The sequence below is a fragment of the Mustela nivalis genome (genome assembly GCF_964662115.1).
Source record: "Mustela nivalis genome assembly, chromosome: 1".
In the NCBI taxonomy this organism is placed as follows: Eukaryota; Metazoa; Chordata; class Mammalia; order Carnivora; family Mustelidae; genus Mustela; species Mustela nivalis.
The window spans coordinates 10427138-10449652 of record NC_139020.1 but is presented as its reverse complement, the minus strand read 5'-3'; the positions used below and the strand labels follow the sequence as shown (position 1 = coordinate 10449652).

The window sequence follows — 22515 nt, the reverse complement described above, 5'->3', positions numbered from 1 at the left end:
TGCTGTGGCCTTGGCAGGGTTCCTTTTTAGTGGCAGCGTCTCGAGATTTGTAAGAGTTCTCCAGTAGGTTTAGTGGTTTTAAAAATGTATGAGACCCAATAGATATAAAAAGAAATAGGGCTTTTCCATGCAGACGGTTCCTTGGTTTTAAGGTGAAGAATTCACTATCTCAGTGAAGTCTGAAGCCAGCAAGGTTTAACTGATACGGTCTGGAAACTGGCATTCAGACGGATCTGTTTCCTCCCCTCCGAAAGGCTGGAAGATGCTGGAAGATGCTTCATGGCGTCAAATCTCTCCCATCCCCCTCCTCCACCCCCCACCCCCTGTGAGCCACTGAGCGCTTCAGTGGAAATTTCCACTTGTCTGCTAGGGGGAAGGGGAGGCTGTGAGTGTGTGACTGTGTCTGAGAGAAACAGAAACAAAGGCTATCACTCAAATTCAGGCAGGCGCTTTTACGCCAAACTTGTAAATAACAGGGTTAAGACAAAAGTGAAATAAAAAACAAATAATGACCTTTAAGTGTAGGAACACTGCACGGAGACACATATCTTCCCTCAACAACCTGGGGCCAGCCAGGGGGGTGGGTGGTGACAGCTTAGGCAGAAGGTGACTGAGGGAGACTGGGCCTGGGACCCCAGAGAGGAGGAGTGAAAGGCCAGGCAGAGCTGCGGCGCCCTCGGCAAGCCCGTGCTGTGCATGCAGCGTTCTTGGCGGCGTCATTTTCCGGGATTGGACCGTCTGTCCTGGGGGGCCATTCTCAGGGTCTTCTTCGATCCCTGGGGTTTCAGTCACGTCGGAGAGACTGGGAATGTTCAGTGTCTTAAGAAATAAAAAGGAGGGTCAGTTAGCACCTCGAACACCACGTGGGCAGGTTCTAGCTGGGAAACCGTTCCCTCTACCTTTAGAACATGAGACTCTGCGCTGGGGGTTGCATCAGTGCATGGAACCTCTGTTTGTACTTTGTCTGCTTGACCCTAGCTGCCATCTCTCTACTTCCAGTTTGGTGGAGTTGGTGTGCGTAAATGTTAAGTGCTTTTCTGTAGGCGAAAGAGAGGCTTGGGTAAAGCTGATTTCTACCTCGTAGATGAAGTGTGATTCTATAATTAGAACCACACATGGGAAACCACACCTTTCAATGTAAACACTGCCGGGCTTTGTGTTTAAGGCAGGGGTGATACTGACATCAGCCCGGGCGGCCCGTTGTGCAGGACCACTTCACAGTGCCACGGAGCAGCCGATCGAATGATCTGATTAGACCGTAGATGGCTAAACGGGGCTTTCCAGAATGATTTGTCCACGCACTGATTTAATTGTTGATTAGAGAATGGAAAACTGTTTGGAGAACTTTTTTCCTTTTTCAGAAAGCCAGCATTGAGGTATGTCAAGGCACATGCAATTGTAGTCAAAATTCTCAACTATTCTCTAAATTGTGAGGATGGAGGTAAGAAAGAGTCCGCATGTGTTGTGAGTTTAGTCTTGGTTTTGGTTCTGCCTAGCTTTGTTAGGGTAGAAGTAAAGGTGGGTATTTAACTGTGGTTCTTGAATCCTCTTGATCCTCCCCTCTTAAGGCCAGGCTGACGGTGGGGCAGAGGGCTCTCGGATTCCCCTGGACACTGAGACATTCCTCTTTTGCTCCCTTCCCTGAACAGCCGCTCGTGTGGGTTTCAGAATGGCTTCTCCGTGGTAGCCCTCAGGATGTAACGAGTAGGGGTCAGGGGAATTCAAGGTCATTTTTTTCAACTTAATAGTTGTGGACCTGTGTGGTCACAGGATGGGGATCCTTGCAGGCATCAGAAACTGCCGAACCCACTACTCTAAACAGGTTGTTTGTAGGCTCACTTTCTTCAGATGCCAAAATAAATAGTGGGACCCTGGTCTGACAGCACAGTAGCCCTGTGACCACTCTCTCCAGTGGGACTAAATGTTTTGGGAGGTCAGGGCCATACATACCTCCTTTTTAGCCTCTTTTTGAGGTCTGCCTGTAATAGGTGTTCACGGACCAGTTAAGTTTGTCTGCTTACCTGAAAACAAAATATACACATATATAAATGTATATATATTGGCAATGCCCAGGAATCAGTCATGGCCTTTTCTGTATGGGAAAGCCATCATGGGCCGTTGACCTGTGTGCTTGGGCCACTAAGCCAGGCGGAGACTGAGTTTGTCCTCGATTTCTGCTTGGCTCCCCCATGGTGGGGAGAGACCACTTCATGCCCTGGATGGGGCTTAGCTGGAGGCTAAGAGCTTCAGCTTTCAACCAGGAGTGGTGAATACAGTAAGATCTGCCCATCTCTGAAGCTACTTGCCCTCTTCTCTATTTTGCTGGTGGTTCATTTTTGTGGAAATTTCCACAGTATAAAAAGGAGCATGGGAGTAGAAGCAGTTTTTGCCCACACGAGCCCTAGGCACAGATCAGCGGGGTGATAAGCATGAAATGACTGTCACTGCTGTAGTTGTGGGCACAAACCCATCTGCATTTTGGCCTTGCTCTTGTTTAGGTTTGGTTGCTAGCGGGAGTATCATGCCTGGGGGAGGGAAGGCACACTGCGTAGAAGGTAAAGGCCGGAAACATTTTTGTAGTAACAGGGATCTTCTAGAAGCCCAGTTATAGCCTAATCTTAGGATGTTTAGGCCTTTTTCTGGGTAGGATTTCTTATCCTTGAGAAGCCTCTAGAGGCTGCAGGTACCAAGAGATGTGATTGACAGAGTGGGGAACTGTCGGGTCTGCTTTTTATCCTGTGTCCTGGAGCAGATCTGTTCCCCCGTTCCCTTCTAAGCACAGTCGGGTTGGACCGCATTGTCTCTGGTCCTCTCTGCCACTTATATTCTGCGATTCTGTAACCCACTGGTCCCAAAGCTGTGTGTGGCTACTTTCCTAGAGTGAAAAGACCTGCTTTGTTAGAATCCTGGCTGCTGCCACTTAGTAGCTGAGTGACCTTGAGCTAATGACTTAATCGTTATAAAACTCAAAGGAGGCCATGTGTGGGAGGACCACTTTAAAAACTACTAGAGCAGTAGTGTTGCTAGGAGAGGGCTCCTGGACCGAAACCGCACGCAGCACCATTTCCTCGTCTTCCATTTTCTGAATTGCCACACGGAGTGTAGCATCTACTTCCTGTTCGTCGTCTTCCTCAGAAGCTGTTTAAAAGATGTGAAAGCACTCTGAAAACTAGAAAACTCTCTCTATGTAAGACACTTTCCTTTTAATTCCTGAAATAAGTTTTTCTTCTTTTTTTCAAGATTTTTAATTATTTATTTATTTGACAGACAGAGATCACAAGTAGGCAGAGAGAGAGAGAAGAAGCAGGCTCCCCGCTGAGCAGCGAGCCCGAAATGGGACTCGATCCCAGGACCCTGGGATCGTGACCTGAGCCGAAGGCCGAGGCTTAATCCACTGAGCCACCCAGGCGCCCCAGAAATAAGAGGTTTCTGATAGTAGCTGGCCTCCAGCTTCCATCCTTGGGTAGTCTTTTTACTCTTATCACGAAATGGTATCCAAAAGCTTTGGGGGTCTTTCTTAGGATGACTTGGTGAGTGCTCGTGTGTGGACATTGTTGTTCAGGAAGACTGCGTGAGACTTGATTTGTGGGCAGTCGAGTGGTGGTTGGCAACTGCACACCCACTCTTTCTCTTAAAAACATGTTTAGACACTGACGCTAGCCCACAAAAATGCCTCTGGTACAGTTGAATGGAAAATGGGAGAAAACAATGATTGCTGAACCCCAGGTAGGGTATCAAATAACTTGAAGACTTGACTGCTGGGGCAGACTTAACTGGAGAGCAGGAGCCCCCTGCGGACTTTCTGGAAGGAGGCGGGTACTTCCCAGGACTGGCAGTGGTGATTGCCCGGGTTATTGAGTGTCCAGGGCATGTCAGGCCCTTGCTAAGCACTCGCCTGCATATTACCCCGTTGTAACACGTGGCATTTCACCAGTGCACTGCCTCAGGCCGTTGGTGCTGGGCTTTAGTGTAATAAAAGAGGAAGACTATTTTAGGGAACCTAGACAAAGGGCATGGGAAGAGGAAGGAGCTATAGAGTCAGCTATGGTGGGAATGTTGGTGAACAGGGGTGGAGGTCATAACTTGTCGGTGGTAGTTTGGAGGGACGCTTTGATGAATACGAAATGAAAGAACAAATGAATAAAATCGAAGAAAGAAATGCCGGGGCTGTGCTGAGTGCGAGAGTTCCCTGCCCTGGCCACCAGGCGGCCATAGTTACTGCAGGCTGGCCGGTAGATGGGGGGCTGCGGACTGGCAAAGAGAAATTTAAGATTGATCACACTGACTTTTTAGGTTCTTTTGCAGAGCCTTACTAAAGGTAAGTAATCAGTAATTAAATGTTGAACAAATGAGCAGTTCTTAAGTTGGGTGATTGCAAACCTAGTCCCTTTCATATGGAGTAGAAATAAACAAGTGGAATTGTGTTTTGGAAAATTTGGCCATTTGGTGTATAATTTTCAGAGTAAGCCCAAATGGTAATCTCATCAGTGAGCAAACGTTACGAGTTACTTCCTCAAGAAGTTTGCCTGATAATGGAAGAGTTCATACCATTTTTTTAAAAAAAGATTTTATTTATTTGAGAGAGAGAGCGAGAAGGAGCAGGGGGAGGGGCAGAGGCAGAGGGAGAAGCAGACTCCCCACTGAGCAGGGAGCCCAGCGTGGGGCTCGGTTCCGGGTCTCTGGGACCGTGACCTAAGCCGAAGACAATTGCTTAGCCAGCTGAGACACCTAGGCACCCCTACACTATTTTGAAAATAAGATTAATTTATTTATTTTAGAGGGAGTGTGGGCAGGGAAGGGGCAGAAGGCTGAGGGAGAGAGAGAGTCCTCATGCAGACTCCCCTTGTTCCCACGACCCTGAGATCATGACCTGAGCTCAAACCGAGAGTTGGATGCTTAACCGACTGAGCCACCCAGGCACCCCAGTTTATGCTATTTTTATTTATTTTCTTGAGAAAATCTGGGAGTCTTTGTTATCTGTAGTTGCTTTCTCATCACCATTACCCAAATCAAATCATTCACCAAGTCCTGCCCATTCAGCTTTTTATGCGCCATTATTAAATCAACAGCTTTGATTTATATAGATATAATTAACAACACAATAAACTGCACATGAAGCGTATACTTTAATAAGGCTTGACACACACACATATCACTGTGAAGTCACCACAATCAAGATAATAAATACTTTGGTCACCCTGTAAGTTCCGTCCTGTGTCCTGTGACAATTCCCTCCACTTGTTCCCGTCTCTAACTACCAGAGGTCTGCTTTCTTTCCTTGTAGATTAGTTTATATTTCATAGAATCTTACTGAAATAAAATCAGATAGCATGTGCCCTTTTTTATACCGGTTTCTTTGCACCAGCAAAAGTATTAGGAGATTCATTTGTATAGGTAGCTTATTCCTTTTTATGGCTGAGTAGTATGCCGTTGTATGGACATAGCACAGTTTATCAGTTGACGTGTTTGGTTTCTTTTAAAGACTTTATTTATTTATTTGACAGACAGAGATCACAGGTAGGCAGAGAGGCAGGCAGAGAGAGTGGGGAAAGCAGGCTCCCTGCTGAGCAAAGAGCCTGATTTGGGACTAGATCCCAGGACCCTGAGATTATGACCTGAGCCAAAGGGAGAGCCTTAACCCACTGAACCTCCCAGGTGACCCCAGTTGACGTGTTGATGAATATATGTGTCATTTCCAGTGTGGGGTTTTAAGTAGAGCCATAGTGAACATTCACATACAAGTTGTGTGGACTAATGCTTTAATTTTCTTGGATGAATACCTAGGAGTAGAAGGGCTTGATCACAACAGCAAGTGTATGAACTTTTAAGAAAATACTGAAACAATTGTATCATTCTGCATTCCCACTAGCAGCCTATGAGAATGCCAGTTGCTCTGTATCCTCACTAACACTTAGTAAGGTCAGTCTTTTTTTGATTTTAGCTGTTCTAGTAGGTATCTCCTTGTGGTTTTAATTTGAGTGTCTCTAATGTATTAAGCATCTTTGGCAGGTGCTTCTTTGCCATAATATATCTTTGGTGAAATGCCTGTTCAAATTTTATGCACATTTTTTAAAAATTGGGGATTTTTAAAGTAAATTTTGAGTTTTTTATATTCTAGAAGCAAGTCCTTTATCGGGCATGTGATTTGCAAATCCCAGTCTATGGCTTGTCTTTTTATTATCTTAATAGTATCTTTCAGAGAACAGTGTTTAGTTTTGATGAAGTCTAGTTTATTGAATTTTTGTTTATGGATTTTGCTTTTAGTGCTGCCTAAAGTTTCTTTGCTTAACTGAAGGTCATAAAAGTTTTCTCCTGTGTTTTTTTTCTAGTTTTACAGCTTTATATTTTATATTTAGATCCGTGTTAAAGTTTGAGTCAATTTTTGTATATGATACAAGTATGGATCAAAGTTCATTTTTTTTTGCATACAGATATGGAATTATTCAGCACCATTTGTTGAAAAGACTGCCCTCTTTCTCTTTGAGTTGCCCTTACGCCTTTGTCAAAAATCAGTTGTGCATGTATGTATTTTGTGCATATATGTATGGATCTATTTCTGGACTCTCTTCTGTTGAGCTGTTTGTGTATCTTTATACAAATATCACACTGCCTTGATTACCATAACTTTCCTTATAAAGTCTTAAAATCAGGTAATGTTAATCCTTCAACTTTATTCTTGATATCAAAGTTGTTTTGGTTGTTGTAGGTCCTTTGAATTTCCCTGTGTAGCTTAGAATCAGTTCATCAATTTCTAACAAAAATGTCTTAGGATTTTGATTGGGATCCCTGGGAATTTATAGATCAATTTTGGAGAACTGGCATCTAAATAAATTTGAATCTTCCTACCCATGAACAAGGTGTATCTCCATTTATGTCATTTTTCTTTAATTTCTTTTAGTAATGTTTTATGGTTTTTAAGTATACAGGTCTTGCACACCTTTTGTCAGATTTATCCTTAAGTATTTCATATTTAATTTCAAGGTGTGATTATTTGTTGCTAGTATGTAGGAAATGCAGTTGATTTGTGTAGACTGCAACCTTGCTAACTCACATATTATTTCTAGGATCTTTTTTGTAAATTTCTTAGGCTCTTCTATATACACAGTCATTTCATTTGTAAATACAGATAATTTTATCTACTTCCTTATCAATCTGGATGCCTTTACTTTTTACTTGCCTTATTGCACTGGCAAAAACCTCCAGTAAAATGTGGACTAGAAATGATGAGAGTAGACACCGTTGTTTATTCTCAGTCTTGGAAAAGCATTAGGACTTTGACCAGTTGGTATGATGTTAGTTACATGTTTTGCGAAGATATCCTTTGTAACAAAAGGTTGAAGAAGTTCCCCTGTATCCCTACTTTGCTGAGAGTTTATCAGGAATTGGATGTGGAATTTTGTTAAAGCTTTTTTTTTTTTTTTTTTTTTTTTGGCTTCTATTGGAATGATCACATGATAGAGTTTTTCTTTTCTTTGTATTATGTTCTGTTAGCCAGCATATAGTACATCATTAGTTTCTGATGTAATGTTCAGTGATTCATTAGTTGTGTATAACACCCAGTGCTCATCATAATATGTGCCCTCCTTAATACCCATATTAAGGTTTTTCTTTTTTAGTTTGTTAATATGGTGATTTACATGGATTGATTTCAGTTGTTAAACCAGTCTTGTTTTCTATGATAAACTCTGCTTGACCATGATGTATTATTCTTTGCATATATTTCAGTAGTCCGTTTGCTAATTTCTTTTTTTTTCCATTTATGTTTGTGAGAGCTATTGATCAGATCTTTTCTTTTCTTGTAATGTCTTTGTCTGATTTTGGCATCAGGGTAATGCTGGCCTCATAGAACAAATTGGGAAGTGTTGTCCTGTTTTCTGGACCAATTTATATAAAAATTGGTGTGTTTTTCCTCAAACGTTTGGCAGAATTCACTGGTGAAGCCATTTAGGGCTTTGGTTTTCTTTATGGAAAGTTTTTTGTTGTTGTTGTTGTTTTTTCTTTTAAAGATTTTATTTATTTATTTGACAGAGAGAGAGCACAAGTAGTCAGAGCAGCAGGCAAAGAGAGGGAGGGAAGCAGGCTCCCTGCTGAGCAGAGAGCCCAATGATGCCATGATGCTGTGGGACTCGATCCCAGGACCCTGGGATCATGACCAAAGGCAGAGACTTAACCCAGGCGCCTCTGTGGAAAGGAGCAGCTGCCTTCGGCTCAGGTCATGATCCCAGGGTCCTGGGATCGAGTCCTACATCGGGCTCCTTGCTCGGCAGGGAGCCTGCTTCTCCCTCTGCCTCTGCCTGCCTCTTTGTCTGCCTGTGCTCGCTCGCTCGCTCTCCCTCTGTCTCTGACAAATAAATAAAATCTTTTAAAAATATAAAATAAAAAATAAAAAAATAATTACACATTTGATTTCTTTAATAGATACAGGGCTATTCAAGTTACCTACTTTTTGGAAGAAGTTTTGGTAGTTTACATTTTTCAAGGAATTTAAGTTGTCAAATTTACTGCAAAATTTGTTTATAATAGTCTTTTCCATTCTTTTATTATCTGTAAAATTTGTATCCATTTCACCTCTGTCTTTCCTGAATATTAGTAATTTGTCTCTTACCCTTTTCTACTGATTGGTCTGACTAGAGGTGGATCAGTTTTACTGGTTTTAGTGAACTAGTGTTTGGTTTCATTGATGGTCTCTATTTGTTTTTCTGTTTTCCGCTTCAGAGATTTCTGCTCTGATCTTCATTCCCCCCCCCCCCCCCGCCTTGGTCTTATTTGTGTTTGTAATTTGTTCTTTTTTTTTTTTTTTTTTTAAGATTTTATTTATTTATGTGACAGAGACAGCAAGAAAGGGAACATGGGTGGGGGGAGTGGGAGAGGGAGAATCAGGCTTCCCACTGAGCAAGGAGCCTGATGGAGGGCTCTGGGCTCAGATCCCAGGACCTTGGGATCATGACCTCAGCTGAAGGCAGAGGCTTAAGGACTGAGCCCCCAGGGGCTCTGTTCTTTCTTGTAGTTTCTTAAGGTGGAAGTTTTGAGGCTTTTCCTTTCTTACATAGGTGTTTAGTGCTATAAATTTCCTGCTTTAGTGGCATTCCCCAAACTTTGATTTGTTGTTTTCATTTTCATTCAGTTGACGTTCCCTTTTGATTTTTTTTCTTTGACCCGTAGGCTGTTTAGATTTATGTGTAGTTTCCAAGTATTTGGGGATTTCCCCAGTGTCTTCTGTGAGATTCGAATCCCTTTTGATTTATGGAGACTCATTTTGTGGCCCAGATTATGGTTGACTTTGGTAACTGTTCTGTTTGCCACAGTGAACAGTGCGCCTCCTGCTCTCCTTGTTTGGAGGGTTTTATAAATGTCAGATCTGGTTGGTGGATGTTGCTGCCCACTTTTTCGATATCCTGGCTGATTTTCGGTATACTGCTTTTATCGATTACTGAGAAATATTAAGTCTCCAACCATAATTATATGGACTTGTTTATTTCTCTTTTCAGTTCTGTTTGTTTTTACTTCCTGTATGATGAAGCTCTGTTGTCCGCTACTTGCACGTTTAGGGTTGTTGTGTCTTGGTGAGCTGATCATTAAATATTATCTGTTTTTATCCCTGGTAATTTTCTTTGATCTGCAATCTGCATTGGTATTACTGTAGCCACTCGAGCTTTCTTTGGATTAGTGTTTTTTCACGGTGTATGGTTCTCTGTCCTTTCAGTTGTAATAATTGTTTACTTGAGTAACTTTCCCACTAGGCTCAGCTAAGTGTGAATGTTCACCTGGGAAGTGGTTTTATATGTTTAACTCTCTTTGTTACGGAATTATACAAAATGTCATCCCCTTTCTCCTAAGTCCCTTGTCGAATCTGTCCATTTTCACTTTGGTCTCTTCTGCTTTCTGTGAGAATCCCACCTTTCGTGCTAACACTCCCCCTGTCGGGGTTTACTGGGGACCTGGTGTGTGTTAGCCTCTGTTCAGGGTGCAGGCATGGAGCAGCAGAGTCCGTCCTAGGGCAGTTACGTGTTAGTGGATGAGACAGCCAGTGAACAGCTGTGTCCTGCAGCGTGGTGCTGAGCGCCGTGGGACGCAGTGAGGCACTGAGTCGGGCGGAGGGAGTAAGGCGGCTGGACGAAAGGCCAGGGGGGCTGCTTCAGGAGATGTGATCAGAGAGGACCTCTCTGACAAAGGGCCGTTCGGACACAGACGTGATGGAAGTGAGGCCTGAGCTCTGTGGAACTCGGGCGAAGAACATTTCCGGCAGAAGGAACAGTGAGTGCAAAGACCTAGGAAGGGAACATGCTTGGGGAGGAGAGTGCGGCTAGAGCAAAGTACGCGATGTCAGAGGTCCCCGCAGCCAGCTGGAACGTTGCAGAATTCTGAACTACAGCACCAAAAACTGCCCTTTCGCAGCCCTGTGGTTCGAACCCAACAGTGCAAGGGAGGCTTCGACTTTAGAATTGAGAGGCGGGCGCGGCCAGGGAGGAAGGCTGTTTCTTCCTTTCTGACACCATCCAACCGAGCCGATGAAGTTGTCCATGTGGTGAGAACGGTGGGCTGGATGAGACGGCCTTCTAGATCAGTCTGCTGCGTGCGAGTGGAGGAATGCTCGGTTCTTCGCCTTACCCAGGATTCCCGTGACTTTGCTTCTGTTGTCAGCTCTCGGATGTGCAGGACAGTCTTAGACCAATCCCAGGCCTTTCAGAACCTTTTCCCTTGTTTGTGAAATGTGGCTGTTGGTAGGTTCTGTGCCTCTCAGGTGCATTAAGTTACTTGCAAAATCCTTTAGGAAACGAGAAGACTAACCTAATGTTTTCTCAAAAATGGTTTGAGAAATTCAGCCTGGTTGGCTGGAGCACTCTTGTTCCTTAGACACATAATCTTACTGTCCCTTCTGTTCTCCGCACTCTAATGTCACACGCTTCCAGGTACCGTGGAGTTCGTTCGGATTCAGATTCTCCCAGGATTGGAAGGGGACCAGCCATAGGGAAGAGGGAAGCTGGGCAAGCACTTCTGCTCAGCCGGTCGGCTGGTCGTTTCTGTTTCGACGGGGGCATGCATGTGTTTGCACGGAGCTGATTTTATCTGGCGAGCAGTAGAGGACAAGCACTGACCCAGCAGCGGGGGTGTTGCACTGCAGCGCACAGGAACTCACAGGCCTCTGTTTTGTTGCAGGTATTTCTTGGTGGACTTTTACGCACCAGCCACAGCTGTCCAGAGCATAATGGAACATTTGTCCCGAGACATTGATGTGATTAGACCGAATGTTGTAAAACACCCTCTGACCCAGGAAGTGAAAGAGTGTGAGGGGATTGTCCCTGTCCCACTCGAAGAAAAACTGTATTCCACAAAGAAGAGGAAGTGAGAAGATTTACCACATTTTAGCTTTGTATTTAATTCTCTCACTTTTGAGTGCCATGGATTAAAAATTTACAAACTTGATGCTTATCTGAGTGTCATGGGTGCCAGTTGATTTTTCCAAGGAATTTCTAGCTCTCGAACGCTCTTGCAGTGTGAAGTTGGGGGAATGGCTTGCTTAGAGCCACTTTGTCATCTGAGGTGCAGGACACTATTCTTGATTTACTTTCGTTAAGTGTAATTTCTTTATCGAGGAGGGCTTTGCCCTCTCACAATGCTGCCACCATTTTGCAGAGCAAAGCTTATAAAAACGGCCTCAGATTGCAAGCTAGTCCGTTCAGACTGTATAACCCTACAGAATAAAAATTTAAGACCACTGCATTATATGAGTAACTTTTGACCAGAATAATAAACATAATTTCAAAAAAACCTCAGGGAGGTGCTTTGTGTCTTCACCTACCCCAGCAGCAAACTGCTGGTAGACCTGCAGCTCGTGTCCACCCCACAAGCTAACCGTGGGCGCCCAGCCCAGGTGCAGAGACCGGGGAGAAGTCTGGTCGCTGGGGTGGGGGGCAGGGACATGTCTCTCTCCCAACTATGAGGCCTTTTGTAAGAGCAGTAACTTTCTCTTGCATCTCACAGTTAACTTGTCACCGGGTGGATGGTGGTCCCTGTGGAGGGACACAGATGTTCGGTGGCCAGAGCACTGGAGCCACTTCCTCTCATTCTCCTGCCCCAGCACCTGCCTCCTCCCCTGTCCCTCTGCCCCAGTGGGCTTCTTTGAGAAAGTAGCCACCTTTGATTCCTGCTCTTACTTCCCCTACTCCCTGCCCCTGCCCTGACGGGTTGGAAGCCAGTTCTGCTGGTGCCAGAACCTGTGGCCAGAGGCAGCCTGAGCTCTTAAATAGGGAAACTTACAAGAAGGTACATCTCCTTTTTTTTTTTTTTTTTTTTTTTATTAGATACTTATGGACGTACTTTTTAAAAACATGTCCTGGAAGTAAAAAGACAAGTTTTGTTTTGAGGGGTTTTTTGTTGTTGTTGTTTTGGCAGGGGGAGAGGTTGGTTTGGGGATGTTGTTATACTTCGGAGACTAAGAACCAACTAGTCTTTGCTTGAAATGGGTGTAATTAAGGTTACCATATTTAGCAAATAGAAATGCAGGGTGCCCAGTTAAATTGGAATTTCAGATAAACAACGAGGCATGCTCCAAATATTGCATGGAACATAGAGCAAAAAACGATGTGTTTATTTGAAATTCAAATGGACCTGGGTATTCCGTATTTTCTGGTAACCTTGGTGTAATACCTAAGCCGGAGACAGGGTGTGCTCTGCTCCCCAAAGCTGCAGGGAAGAGAAGCCAGCATCCACCTGCATCCTGACTTTTCAGGGGACTGCATCGCTCTGGGTCGGGTTTGAAGAGCTTGGAGAGTTAATAGAAGAGACTGCGGCTGGCGAGCTCTTCCCTCGGCCTGCCAGAGAACTGATCGAGAAACTGACTGAAATTTCATTCCTGGTCAGTTCCAGATAATCTGTTCTGTGAGCCTTGATTTACACAGCAGTCTTAGAATCTGTAAGTGCTACCGGCCTTAAAAAAAAATTCTCCTTTAAAAGATGTCCACCTGTGGGCTCTGCCCCAGGCTGAGGACCCAGCCTCTCTGGCAGCCAGATGGCTTCTGAGGCATGTAAGGAGGAGGCTTTCTCCTGGCACGGTCAGTGGCATCCCCTCTTCGGGCTCCTCCGAGCCGGTGAAATGGAAGAAGTTGACGAGCCTTTCCGCCTTCCAGAAGAGGTGCTGCGCCCAGGGTGTCCCTCGGCAGCCCAGTGACAGAGCTGCTACACACATCGTTGGGGCAGCTGCCGACTGTTAAGCAGAACCTCCAGTTACGGTAATTCATACAGTTAGATCATGTTAGAGCAGGGAGGGGCCCAGAGATCTGGTTTGGTCTCTGCCTCTTTTAAACCACGACAAGACTGAGACACAGATGTGCGAGACCGGGGCCCCAAGCACCGGGAGGAGCCCGGCTCCTGACTAACCTCGGGCTTCCTCCCTCTGTCGAGCTGCCCATCTCTGCCTTGTCACGCTCCTGAATTCTTTTTTGTTTGTTTTTAATTGTCATATAACTGACCTGTAATGTAACATTAGTTTCCGGCATACAGCAGAGGGTTCTGATATTTTTGTACATTACAAATGTACAGAATGATCACTCTGATAGGTCTAGTTACCCGCTGTCACCATCCTCGGTTCTCGCAGTGTTAGTGAGTGACTCTCTTCCCTCCGCAGCACCGTGACATTGCCGTGACCGACCGAGTGCAGACACGGGGTTGTATTTCATCTCCTACATTGCCTGTCCCGTGCCCATCCTCCTCCTCCTGTCTGACAACCACCGCTTTGGTCTCTGTGTTTATGAGTCTGTTTCTGTTTTGTTTTGCTTTCTAGATTACACAGAGATGGGACATCGCACGGTAATTGTCTTTCTCTGTCTGAGTTGCTTCACTTTGCCCCATATCCCCGGGGCCATCCACGTTAGTGCAGATGGCCCGATTGCATTCTTTTTCTTAAGAGCCCAGAGAGCACGGGGGTTCAACTTCCTCCAGAGGCAAAATACTATAAAATAAACTCTCTTTGAAGAGCAGTCGTTCGGTAAAGAGGGTCATTAAAAACTGTAGGCTGGAAATAAAAGGGATGAAGTGGAGGTTATCTGGGAAAATAGGCTATTTCCGGCTTCATTAGGAATTTCCTGAAAGCGTGGGCTTGCGGCCAGGGCCTGGGAGAGTGAACTTGTCCCGGCCGGGTCCAGTGCACTTGGACTCAGGCGCTACCTGAGGTACGTTTCCCATCTCCTTAAGGCTGCGTTTGTGCTGTCTGCGTGCCGTGTCCTGTGCCGCACATGTTTCCAGGACCTTCTCTAGCCCTTTCAGGTACCTTGTGAGGAAGCACTGTGTCATCCCTCGTGTTCAGATGAGGAAACAGAGTGATTTGGCCTTGACCCCGCAACTGCCAAATGACAGCTGGGATCCTGAAGTGGGGACCCTGGTCTTTTCCCTACAGTAACGGTGAGCTTGTCCTTGTCCTCTCAGGCTGCACAAGGCCCCTGGATGTCCGGGGCGAGTTCTTACCTCTCAGCTAGGAGCAGGCGTCCTCAAGGCCCGAGTGTGGTGCTGGCACGTTCTCTTCCTGCACTTGCTAGTCCCTGGGAAGTCGATGGATGTTCTTGAGCATTCCAGGTCATGCTGGCGTTCAGCATCCTGTGGCACAGTTTAGGGAGCGCTAGGAAGGAGGCTGGCTAAGTAGGGCAGTCTTGCAGTGTGCCGCTTGCCTGCCTTGGAAGCTACAAAGCGAAGCCACGGTCCCTCCCTCTGAGCTGCTGATTCACAGCTGGATCCTCAGCCACTTAGTTGCGTCCCCCCCCCCCACCCGGCCTACCCCCCCTTGCACAACAGCTGGTCTTGGATCAGGGCAGGTGTGGAGGTCTTTTTCAGGCTGCGTATTTGCTGTCAGAGGCCAGAGTTTCGGCTCCTTCCTGGCTGCCAGTGGCCTGCAGCACCGTTCTGCTGGTCAGCGCCTGCAGCGGGCGTCTTGGGGTGAGGTGCTGGAAACAGAGCGAGCCCCTGTCTCATGGGCTAGTAAGGGAGAAGGCAGGAAAGTGCTTGTGGTGCCCAGGGAGGGGAGTCCTGCAGAGGAAGTGCCAGTGAGCTGAAGCCTGGAGGGTGAGCCTGCCCTGCGCACGCGGGGGCCCTGAAAGCCGGAGCTGGAGAGAGGGGTGGGGCCCTGGCGAAGAATCCGGGCAGAACTGGGAGACAAGACCCCCCAGGGCTAAAGCCGGAGAGTCAGAGTCTGCCCAAGTGCACTGAGCCCAGGGGGCCAGGTGCCAAGGGTGAAGCAAGGATTCCAGAGCATTCCCTTTGGGCTCCTTTCCTCGAAAAGACACTTCTTCCTCGGATTTGTTACCTTGACTACTTGTGGCTCACTGTGGACAGGAGCGAGCTTCTGGAAGTGCTTTGTTGCTCGCATGGGGTGGGCTCAAGAGGGGAGGTGGAGAGTGCGATGGAAGTCGTGGCCCCGAGAAGCCAGTCTCAGGTGTGTCTCGGAGGCTGCTTCTTGGAGACGCTAAGTCATGGAAGCATTCAGCAGGCGTCTGAATGGGAGATGCCTACGTCCCGTACCAGGGAATGTCAATAAGGAAAGGCCCAGGAGGCCCAGGTGAGCCTCTCAGGGTCTTTGCTGAAAGACCACATGTGTGTCGATGGAGGTGAAACTCTTGATCGAGGAAGGATTGAAAGCATGAGCCGGGCCCCCTCCTTCTGGTTGAGTCCAGGAAGGTCATTGTCTGCCCCAACACCGCTGGCGGATACTTTCAGCAAGAGCTCGATGTGAACAGTATTCCTTTACTTTCTTTACAACGCCGTATTATACCCATTCTGCAGATGGGGCACCTGCGGCTTAGAGAAAATAAGCGGCTTGTCCAAGGCTATAAAGGGAGGAGCTGGATTGACGATTTGAAAGCCCATTTTGGGCTCAGCATCCTTCCTTGGGTGGGCTCCTCGTAGGCCGTTCTCCCAGGAGCTGCTTCCAAGGAAGGTCCTGCCTGGGCCCTTCCTATCGCGCACCTGGTCCGAGGACCTGGGCTTTATCATGGAAGGAGGAGAGAGCGCGTATCTGGGACTTCCTGGGAGTGTTTTTAATCTCAGGTCTTCAAAGAGAAGTCATGAGAATGACAGAATAAAAATGTTCGCGGACCCTGGAGACCAGGCCTCTTTCCGCACGTATTTTCCTCTGCCCTGTAATTTCCCGCAGAGCTTTTTTTTTTCCCCTCCATACTCCAGGGGTATGTTTATAAAGCACACACATGGCAAGTGGTGCCCTGGGGCAGGATGCAAAGATGAATGGGCAGTGACCCTGACCTTGGGGCCCTCGTAGATAGGGGAGGTGGAAATACTCCGCTATCTGAAAACAGGCTATGATAGAAATAATAATTAGGATTCAAACGAAGTGTTGTGGAAACAGAACTGGATTCGTGAGCACTTGGAACAGGGTGGGGGGAGTTTTCCAGCAGAGAGAGTGTGTGAACAGGCATGGGAACGTGTGTGGGAGCGTGGGTGGCAGGCGATGAGAGGCGGCGAAGCCATGCCGTGGGTTTTCGGAGCACCTGGCATCCTGACGGACCAACTCTCTACCCGGCCTGCGTATTTGTCAGAAAGAAAGGATGATACGAATTCACCGTGGAGAAGGACAGGAAAGGGGGGTGGTTGAATGCCGTTTCCAGATGCCCACCAGCCGACGGACAGTGGGCTGCCCAGACAGTGCGTGCCCAGTGACCCCTGGCTGAACCGGGTGTGCTCGGAAATGCTGCGTGTGGAAGCATCTTGAAAGTAGAACTCACGCTCCTTTTTGTGGTCTGGGCTGTGCCCACTTCTCGTTGGGAGGGCTCGGGGGGGGGCGGGGGAGGTGATTCACCTGAGGTTGACCTCGAGTGCCCTGTCTTCTGTTCCTGGGAGCAGGCCAGGATGGTGTCGGTGGTGGGAAGTTCGCAGAGCAATTTATGGGATCCTTGGTCACCTAGAAAAGAATGTGGTGTGACGGACCTAGAACTCTGGGTCGGAGACCTGCTCAGTGGCCCTGCGTTGCCGTCCTCCAGCCACAGGGTCTTGCTCGGCTCTTCCTCAGGCTGGGGCATCGGCCTTCCAATGGAAAATGTGGCCAGTGAACCAGCGGGATTTAAAGAGCCTTCCAAGCCTACAAGGCCCTAGATCAGGTCCCACTACTTGGTTTACTGACGGGTTATCAGTGATTTGGGAACCTGGCAGGGAGACAGGGAGGGGTTAAAATTCTTTCTCAGAGGCTTATTCTTTGCACACTTCTTTTAGTCTAGCTGTTGTTTCCATGGCCTGCCAGTGAGTTTCGTGGGGCTGTTACTCTAAACAGAGCAGGTGCCGTACCTGATCATGAGAAAACAGCAAAGGGACCCCGGAGGCCAGCGCAAGCATTTGCTGGGCTCGAATTGCCAACATACTTTTTACTCTGGAAACCCAGTGTTAAGGCACATGGAGTTAAAACCAAATACTGGCCCAAGGCACTCTGTGATTCCACAGGAGGAAGTCACAGTGTGGTGGCCAAGAATTCCCCGGATAGTGGCTAAGTCTTGTTTTTGGAGCGGCGCACCACGATCCCCAAAAGTCAACCCCTAAGTATAGTGACAGCAGCAGTTCCTAAATAACCTTGCGCCTTCCCAGATCCCCCAAACCCAGCAGGGCAATCAGCAAAAGATGCCTGAAACCAGACCGTGTCTCCACAGTGCTGGGGACTTCGGGGTTATTGCTGGTGACGTCTAGTGCTGCCAAATTGGCGTCTGCGTGTTCTATCGGCACCCTTTCCCCCCAGAACAAGCTGAGCTGTGCCTCCTCTGGGGAAGGAAATCGGATGAAGATTTGCCCGAGATGATTCCATTGTGACTGGAAAAGATAAGGATGCATTGTTGAGCGGACAATGGCAGAAGCACGGAATATGCAAAATGGACTGGAGCTCTCCATTCCCAGTAAGTGGGAGACCATTGTTTCCATAAAGCTCCTATTGAGCTAAATGACTTGAATGGAACGTTCTTTGTCCAAAGGAATCCCCAAATGTAAGTACCTCTTTATGGAGTACTAGAAACTGCTGGTTTTTTTGGTTTTGTTTAGTTTTGTTTTAAAGATTTTATTTATTTGAGAGAGAGCATACAGGCACAAGGGGAGGAGGCAGAGGGAGAGGGAGAAGCAGGCTCCCCCCAGAACAGGGAGCCCAACTTGGGGCTCCATCCCAGGACCCCGAGCTCATGACCTGAGCTGAAGGCAGACACTTAACCGACTGAGTCCCCCAGACACCCCTGCTCTTCTTTTGTTAGATGTCTGGCTCTGTTATCTGTCAGTTCCCATTATTCAAAGATTCTGTATTTCTAAATTGCCTACTTGCAAAAACTCATTTGTAAGCCCCCCGAATCAATATGGTATTTTCACAGTCATTCCTGGGTGGGGAGGCAAACACGTGAGCCTCCGTGGAGTCCTTTCCCAGCTGGGCTTGTATAAGGTGACGTCTGCCTTGTTTCAGCTCTCCTATCAAGAACAAGTATTTTGTTTGTTTGTTTGTTTTGCGATCTATTGTCATGTGTGCCATCATATTGTCTAGTGTCATGTTGTTTGCCTCTGTGTGCTCTTCGTTGGTGGTCCCAGTGTTTAAAATGGCCCAAGCATAGCACTGAAGGGCTGTCTGGTGTTCCTAAGCACGAGAAGGCTGTGATGTGCCTTAAGGAGAAAATATGAGTGTTAGATTAGTTTCGTTGAGGCACGAGTTACCGTGCTGTCAGCCTTGTTCGGTGTTAACAAATCAATATATAATAGGTATCTTTAAAAAGAAACACGCATGAAGCAAGACTGCATGTTGATGGGGCGTCCTAGAGGTGATCAGAGGCTTGCAGGAACCCAGCCCTGCGTTTCTCCTAGGAGCAGTGGGTCCGTATTCCCTAGAGTGTTTGCAGCCCCACCTTTATAGGACACAGTCTCTCCAGTAATGAGACCCTGGGGTTCATCCTTTGTTTTTCTGCTGAGGACTCCTTTGGCATATTTCTATAATTCTCTTTTATCTGCAATAAAGCACTTTTATTCCCAGCATCATTCTTGACTTTGCTTGACTGGCTGTCTTCTGCCATCCTGCCTCCCCTTCTCGTCCGCCATATTTTCATTCTCCACAGTCCCGTCCACTAGAGAGCTTTCTGTCTACATGAACCCTTCTTTTAGAAAGTATCTCAGCAGAGGGGTTTGGTGATGTGGCCAGAAAGAGCCAAGACTGTAAGAAGACAAGAGCCTGGACACAACACTCCATTTACATCCCAGCTTTAGGAGCGAGCAGATTCCTATGGGGTTTAGTTAAGGCCATGGAAAGGGGTAATTCGGGAAGTAGTCTAGCATGGCACGGCTCCATGATAGCTTAGTGATTTTCACAGCATTCTCCAAATCCAATACATTTTAATTACCTTTAAAACAAGAGCAAACGTTTGGTCACAAGGCAAAATCACAAGAAATTTTTAAAGGTACTGATTTGATAGTTAATAGTTTTAACTAGTGCTTTGAAGGCTTATTTTTCTTCCATATACCTCTTACCAGATCAAAATATAATAATATGGCATAAGATATTTAATGTGGTTCAGGCAAATATTAAGGAAATTAATCCCTCATCCCTCCTAATCATAATGAAATGGTTTTGGGTTCCGTCTCTATTCTGGGCGAATGTGATGCCCTAACAGTGATTGTGCTCACCTGACAGCACTCTTCATACTCTGCTTGCTTTCTTAAAACATGCATAGAAACATTCTCCTTTAAAAAAAAAATATTTAAACATACATAAAAGTACAGAAGATACTAGAACAGATGTGAGGAACTTACCACTTAGCTTGAACTGATACTGTATTTTTGCTCTATTTCAGATCTCTTAAAGAAATAAAATGTTAGATATGGTTGAAATCCTTTCATGTATCTCTTCTTCCAAGAGGTGACCATCATTCTGAAGTCAGTGTGCATCATTTGTCCCATTTATATGTACGTCCCGCTACATATATATGGAGTTAACAATTTATAATACCGCTTCGTGGACTTCAACAAACTAAATGGATTCATGGTATGGAAGCTGCAGCTCTTCAGCACCATTTTTATTTCCATTAAACACTATTGTTTTGAGATCTGGATCTAGATCGTGGATCCCCTTGTCCCATAAGATGCTGCATGTGACTCCATCACTCTGGCCACTGGCAGATTACTCCTGGGGTATATGGGTATTTCACTAAACATTGAATTGCTGGCTCATTGGGTATTTTCATTTTCACTTTTATTGGTTACTGTCAGATTTCTCTCAAAGTCATCATACCTACTTACATACCCAACGGCAAGATTTGAGGTTTCCTGTTTCAAACACCTCCAGTATGTGGTATTATGTTAAAAAATTAAAAGAACAAACTTTGCCAGTCTAATGAGTGTCAAGAGCTACCTCTTATTTAAACTTGTATTTTCTCTATTATTAATAGGCATGAGCTTATCTTTTTTAAAAAGATTTTATTTGTGTGAGAGAGAGACAGGACATGAGCTGGGAGGAGGGGTAGAGGGAGAGGGAGAAGCAGATGTCCCGCTGAGCAGGAAACCTGATACAGGACTCCACCCCAGGACCCTGGGATCCTAACCTGAGCTGAAGGCAGATGCCCAACCGACTGAGCCACCCAGGGCCCCCAGGCGTGAGTTTATTTTTGTGGTGATGGTCATTTGGGCTTTTTTTCCCATTAATTGTCTCTATATATACGTTGCTAATTTCCTTCCTGGATTGTCATCTTTTTCTAACCTGAGGAAACAGGAAGGCAATGCTTTCTATACAAGCGTGGTTCGTGAAGGTCTAAGACCACCACTCTGGTCTCACCCTGCCACTGTCAGGAGTGAAGAGGGGGGCCCAGATTCTGTGTGCTTCTGGAGATAGCCCCTTTCATTTTTGCTTTCCCCCACTTGACGTTCACTACACATGCACACCTGTCACACACACACAGAATCAGGCTCTGCTATCTCCCTCGAGAACTTCGGGACTAATACAGTGAGGCCCTTCATTCTCATTGTGAGAGTCACCACAAGAAGGCTGGGATTTCTGGGTCATTCCTCACCCTCAGCAACCCAATCTCCATTTTGCTCAGTCTATTCCATTTTTTGACTGTGCAACTGGGATCATTCTTGGAATTGCAGGATTGTATAGTAGATCTATTTTTATTTTTTTGAGCAATCTCCATGTTGTTTTCCTTCGTGGTTGGACCAATTCCCATGAACCGTGTATAAAGATTTTCTTTTCGCCATTTCCTTGCTGGCTCCTGTTGTCTCTTCTTGGTGATAGCCGCTCTAACAAGTGTGAGATGATATCCCATTGTGGTTTTGATTGGCAGTTCCCCGCTGATGAGCGAAGTTGAGCATGTTTGCATGTACCTGTTGGCCATTTTCATGTCCTTGTTGGAGAAAAGTCTATTTAGTTCTTTTGCCCATTTTTAAATCAAATCACTTGTTTTGTTGAGTTGACTGAGCTCTTTATAGATACTGGATATTAACCCCTTATCTGGTATATGGGTTTGCAAAAATTTTGTCCCTTTCTATAGGTTGTCTTTTTTAATTGTTTCTTTTCCCGTGCAGAAGCTTTTGAGTGTGATGTTCCATTTGTTGACCTTTTTCCTTTTGCTGTTTGTGCTTTTGGTATCATGTCCCCAAAATTGATTGCCATGACCAAGATCGATGTTAATTCCCTATATTTTTTTCAAGGAGTTTTATCATATCAGGTCTTATGTTTAAGTCTTTATTGCATTTCAAGTTAATTTTTGTGAACCATGTGAAGTAGGGAACCATTTTCATTGTTCTGGCTTGTGTTTCACCAGAAGAACAAGTTTCTATTGACTGGTCTCTTCAAGAGACCACACGTGGGCCTTTGGTGCTTGTGGGCACAGCAAGACTTCTCTGGTCTGTTGACTCCCATCTTTCCCAGGTAGATATTTCCTTCCTTCCTTTCTCCTCAGTCTTCTAGTACATCTTTGCCCCCATTTCACTCTCAGCTGATACATGATCTTGCTCCCTTTTTTACCAAAAAAATGAAGGCAATCAGAAAAAAGTTCCACAAATGCTCAGACCGCACCTCCTGTTCTCCTTCATGTAACTGCATCCCACCTTCCCTCCTGGATGCACTGCCCATGATGCTGGAGGGGTCAGGTCTCCCCTGGGGCCTGGGCACCTGTCCCCTCACACCTGCTGGGGGCATCACTCCAGCAAATCTACCCCCTTCCTCCTGCCTCACCAAACTTCCCCTGTCTTCTGGGCATTCCCATCAGCCAAGACATAGGCTATGATTTCTTGCAGAGAAAAACTTTTCAGGAATTATCTGTGGTCATCATTTCCTCTCCTCTAGTCTCTTTCATGAACATAGTGGTGAAAGAAACAAAAGAACCCTTGTACTGAGGTGCATTCCCCACACACCTCCTTGGGCTTGCTCATATCTCAGGTCAAGGTCTCCAAGCCCAAGCCCACTTGGTGCTCACTTCACTCTCCTACTGGCCCAGCCACAGTTGCTAGAAATGGCATTTCACTCAGTTTTTAGGGCATTATGGCTCTGCTCATCCCACCAGTGTCCTCCGTGGG

General features: G+C 46.2%; 1 protein-coding gene and 1 long non-coding RNA gene across 2 annotated transcripts in view; both read left to right on the top strand.

Moving 5' to 3' along the window:
• MRPS6 (mitochondrial ribosomal protein S6) overlaps positions 1 to 11430 on the top strand; it is a 66124-nt gene extending 54694 nt beyond the window's left edge. Inside the window, exon 3 of the mRNA XM_082723233.1 lies at positions 11158 to 11430. Within this exon, the coding sequence (XP_082579359.1) occupies positions 11158 to 11347 (190 nt within the window). The 3' untranslated portion in view covers positions 11348 to 11430. The remainder of the gene's footprint in view (positions 1 to 11157) is intronic.
• Positions 11431 to 13417: 1987 nt separating this feature from the next.
• Positions 13418 to 20336, top strand: LOC309860787. Its single transcript, XR_014309639.1, has 3 exons — positions 13418 to 14262; positions 17723 to 17876; positions 19797 to 20336. It is a non-coding gene; the product is annotated as an uncharacterized lncRNA (long non-coding RNA).
• Positions 20337 to 22515: the final 2179 nt, after the last annotated feature.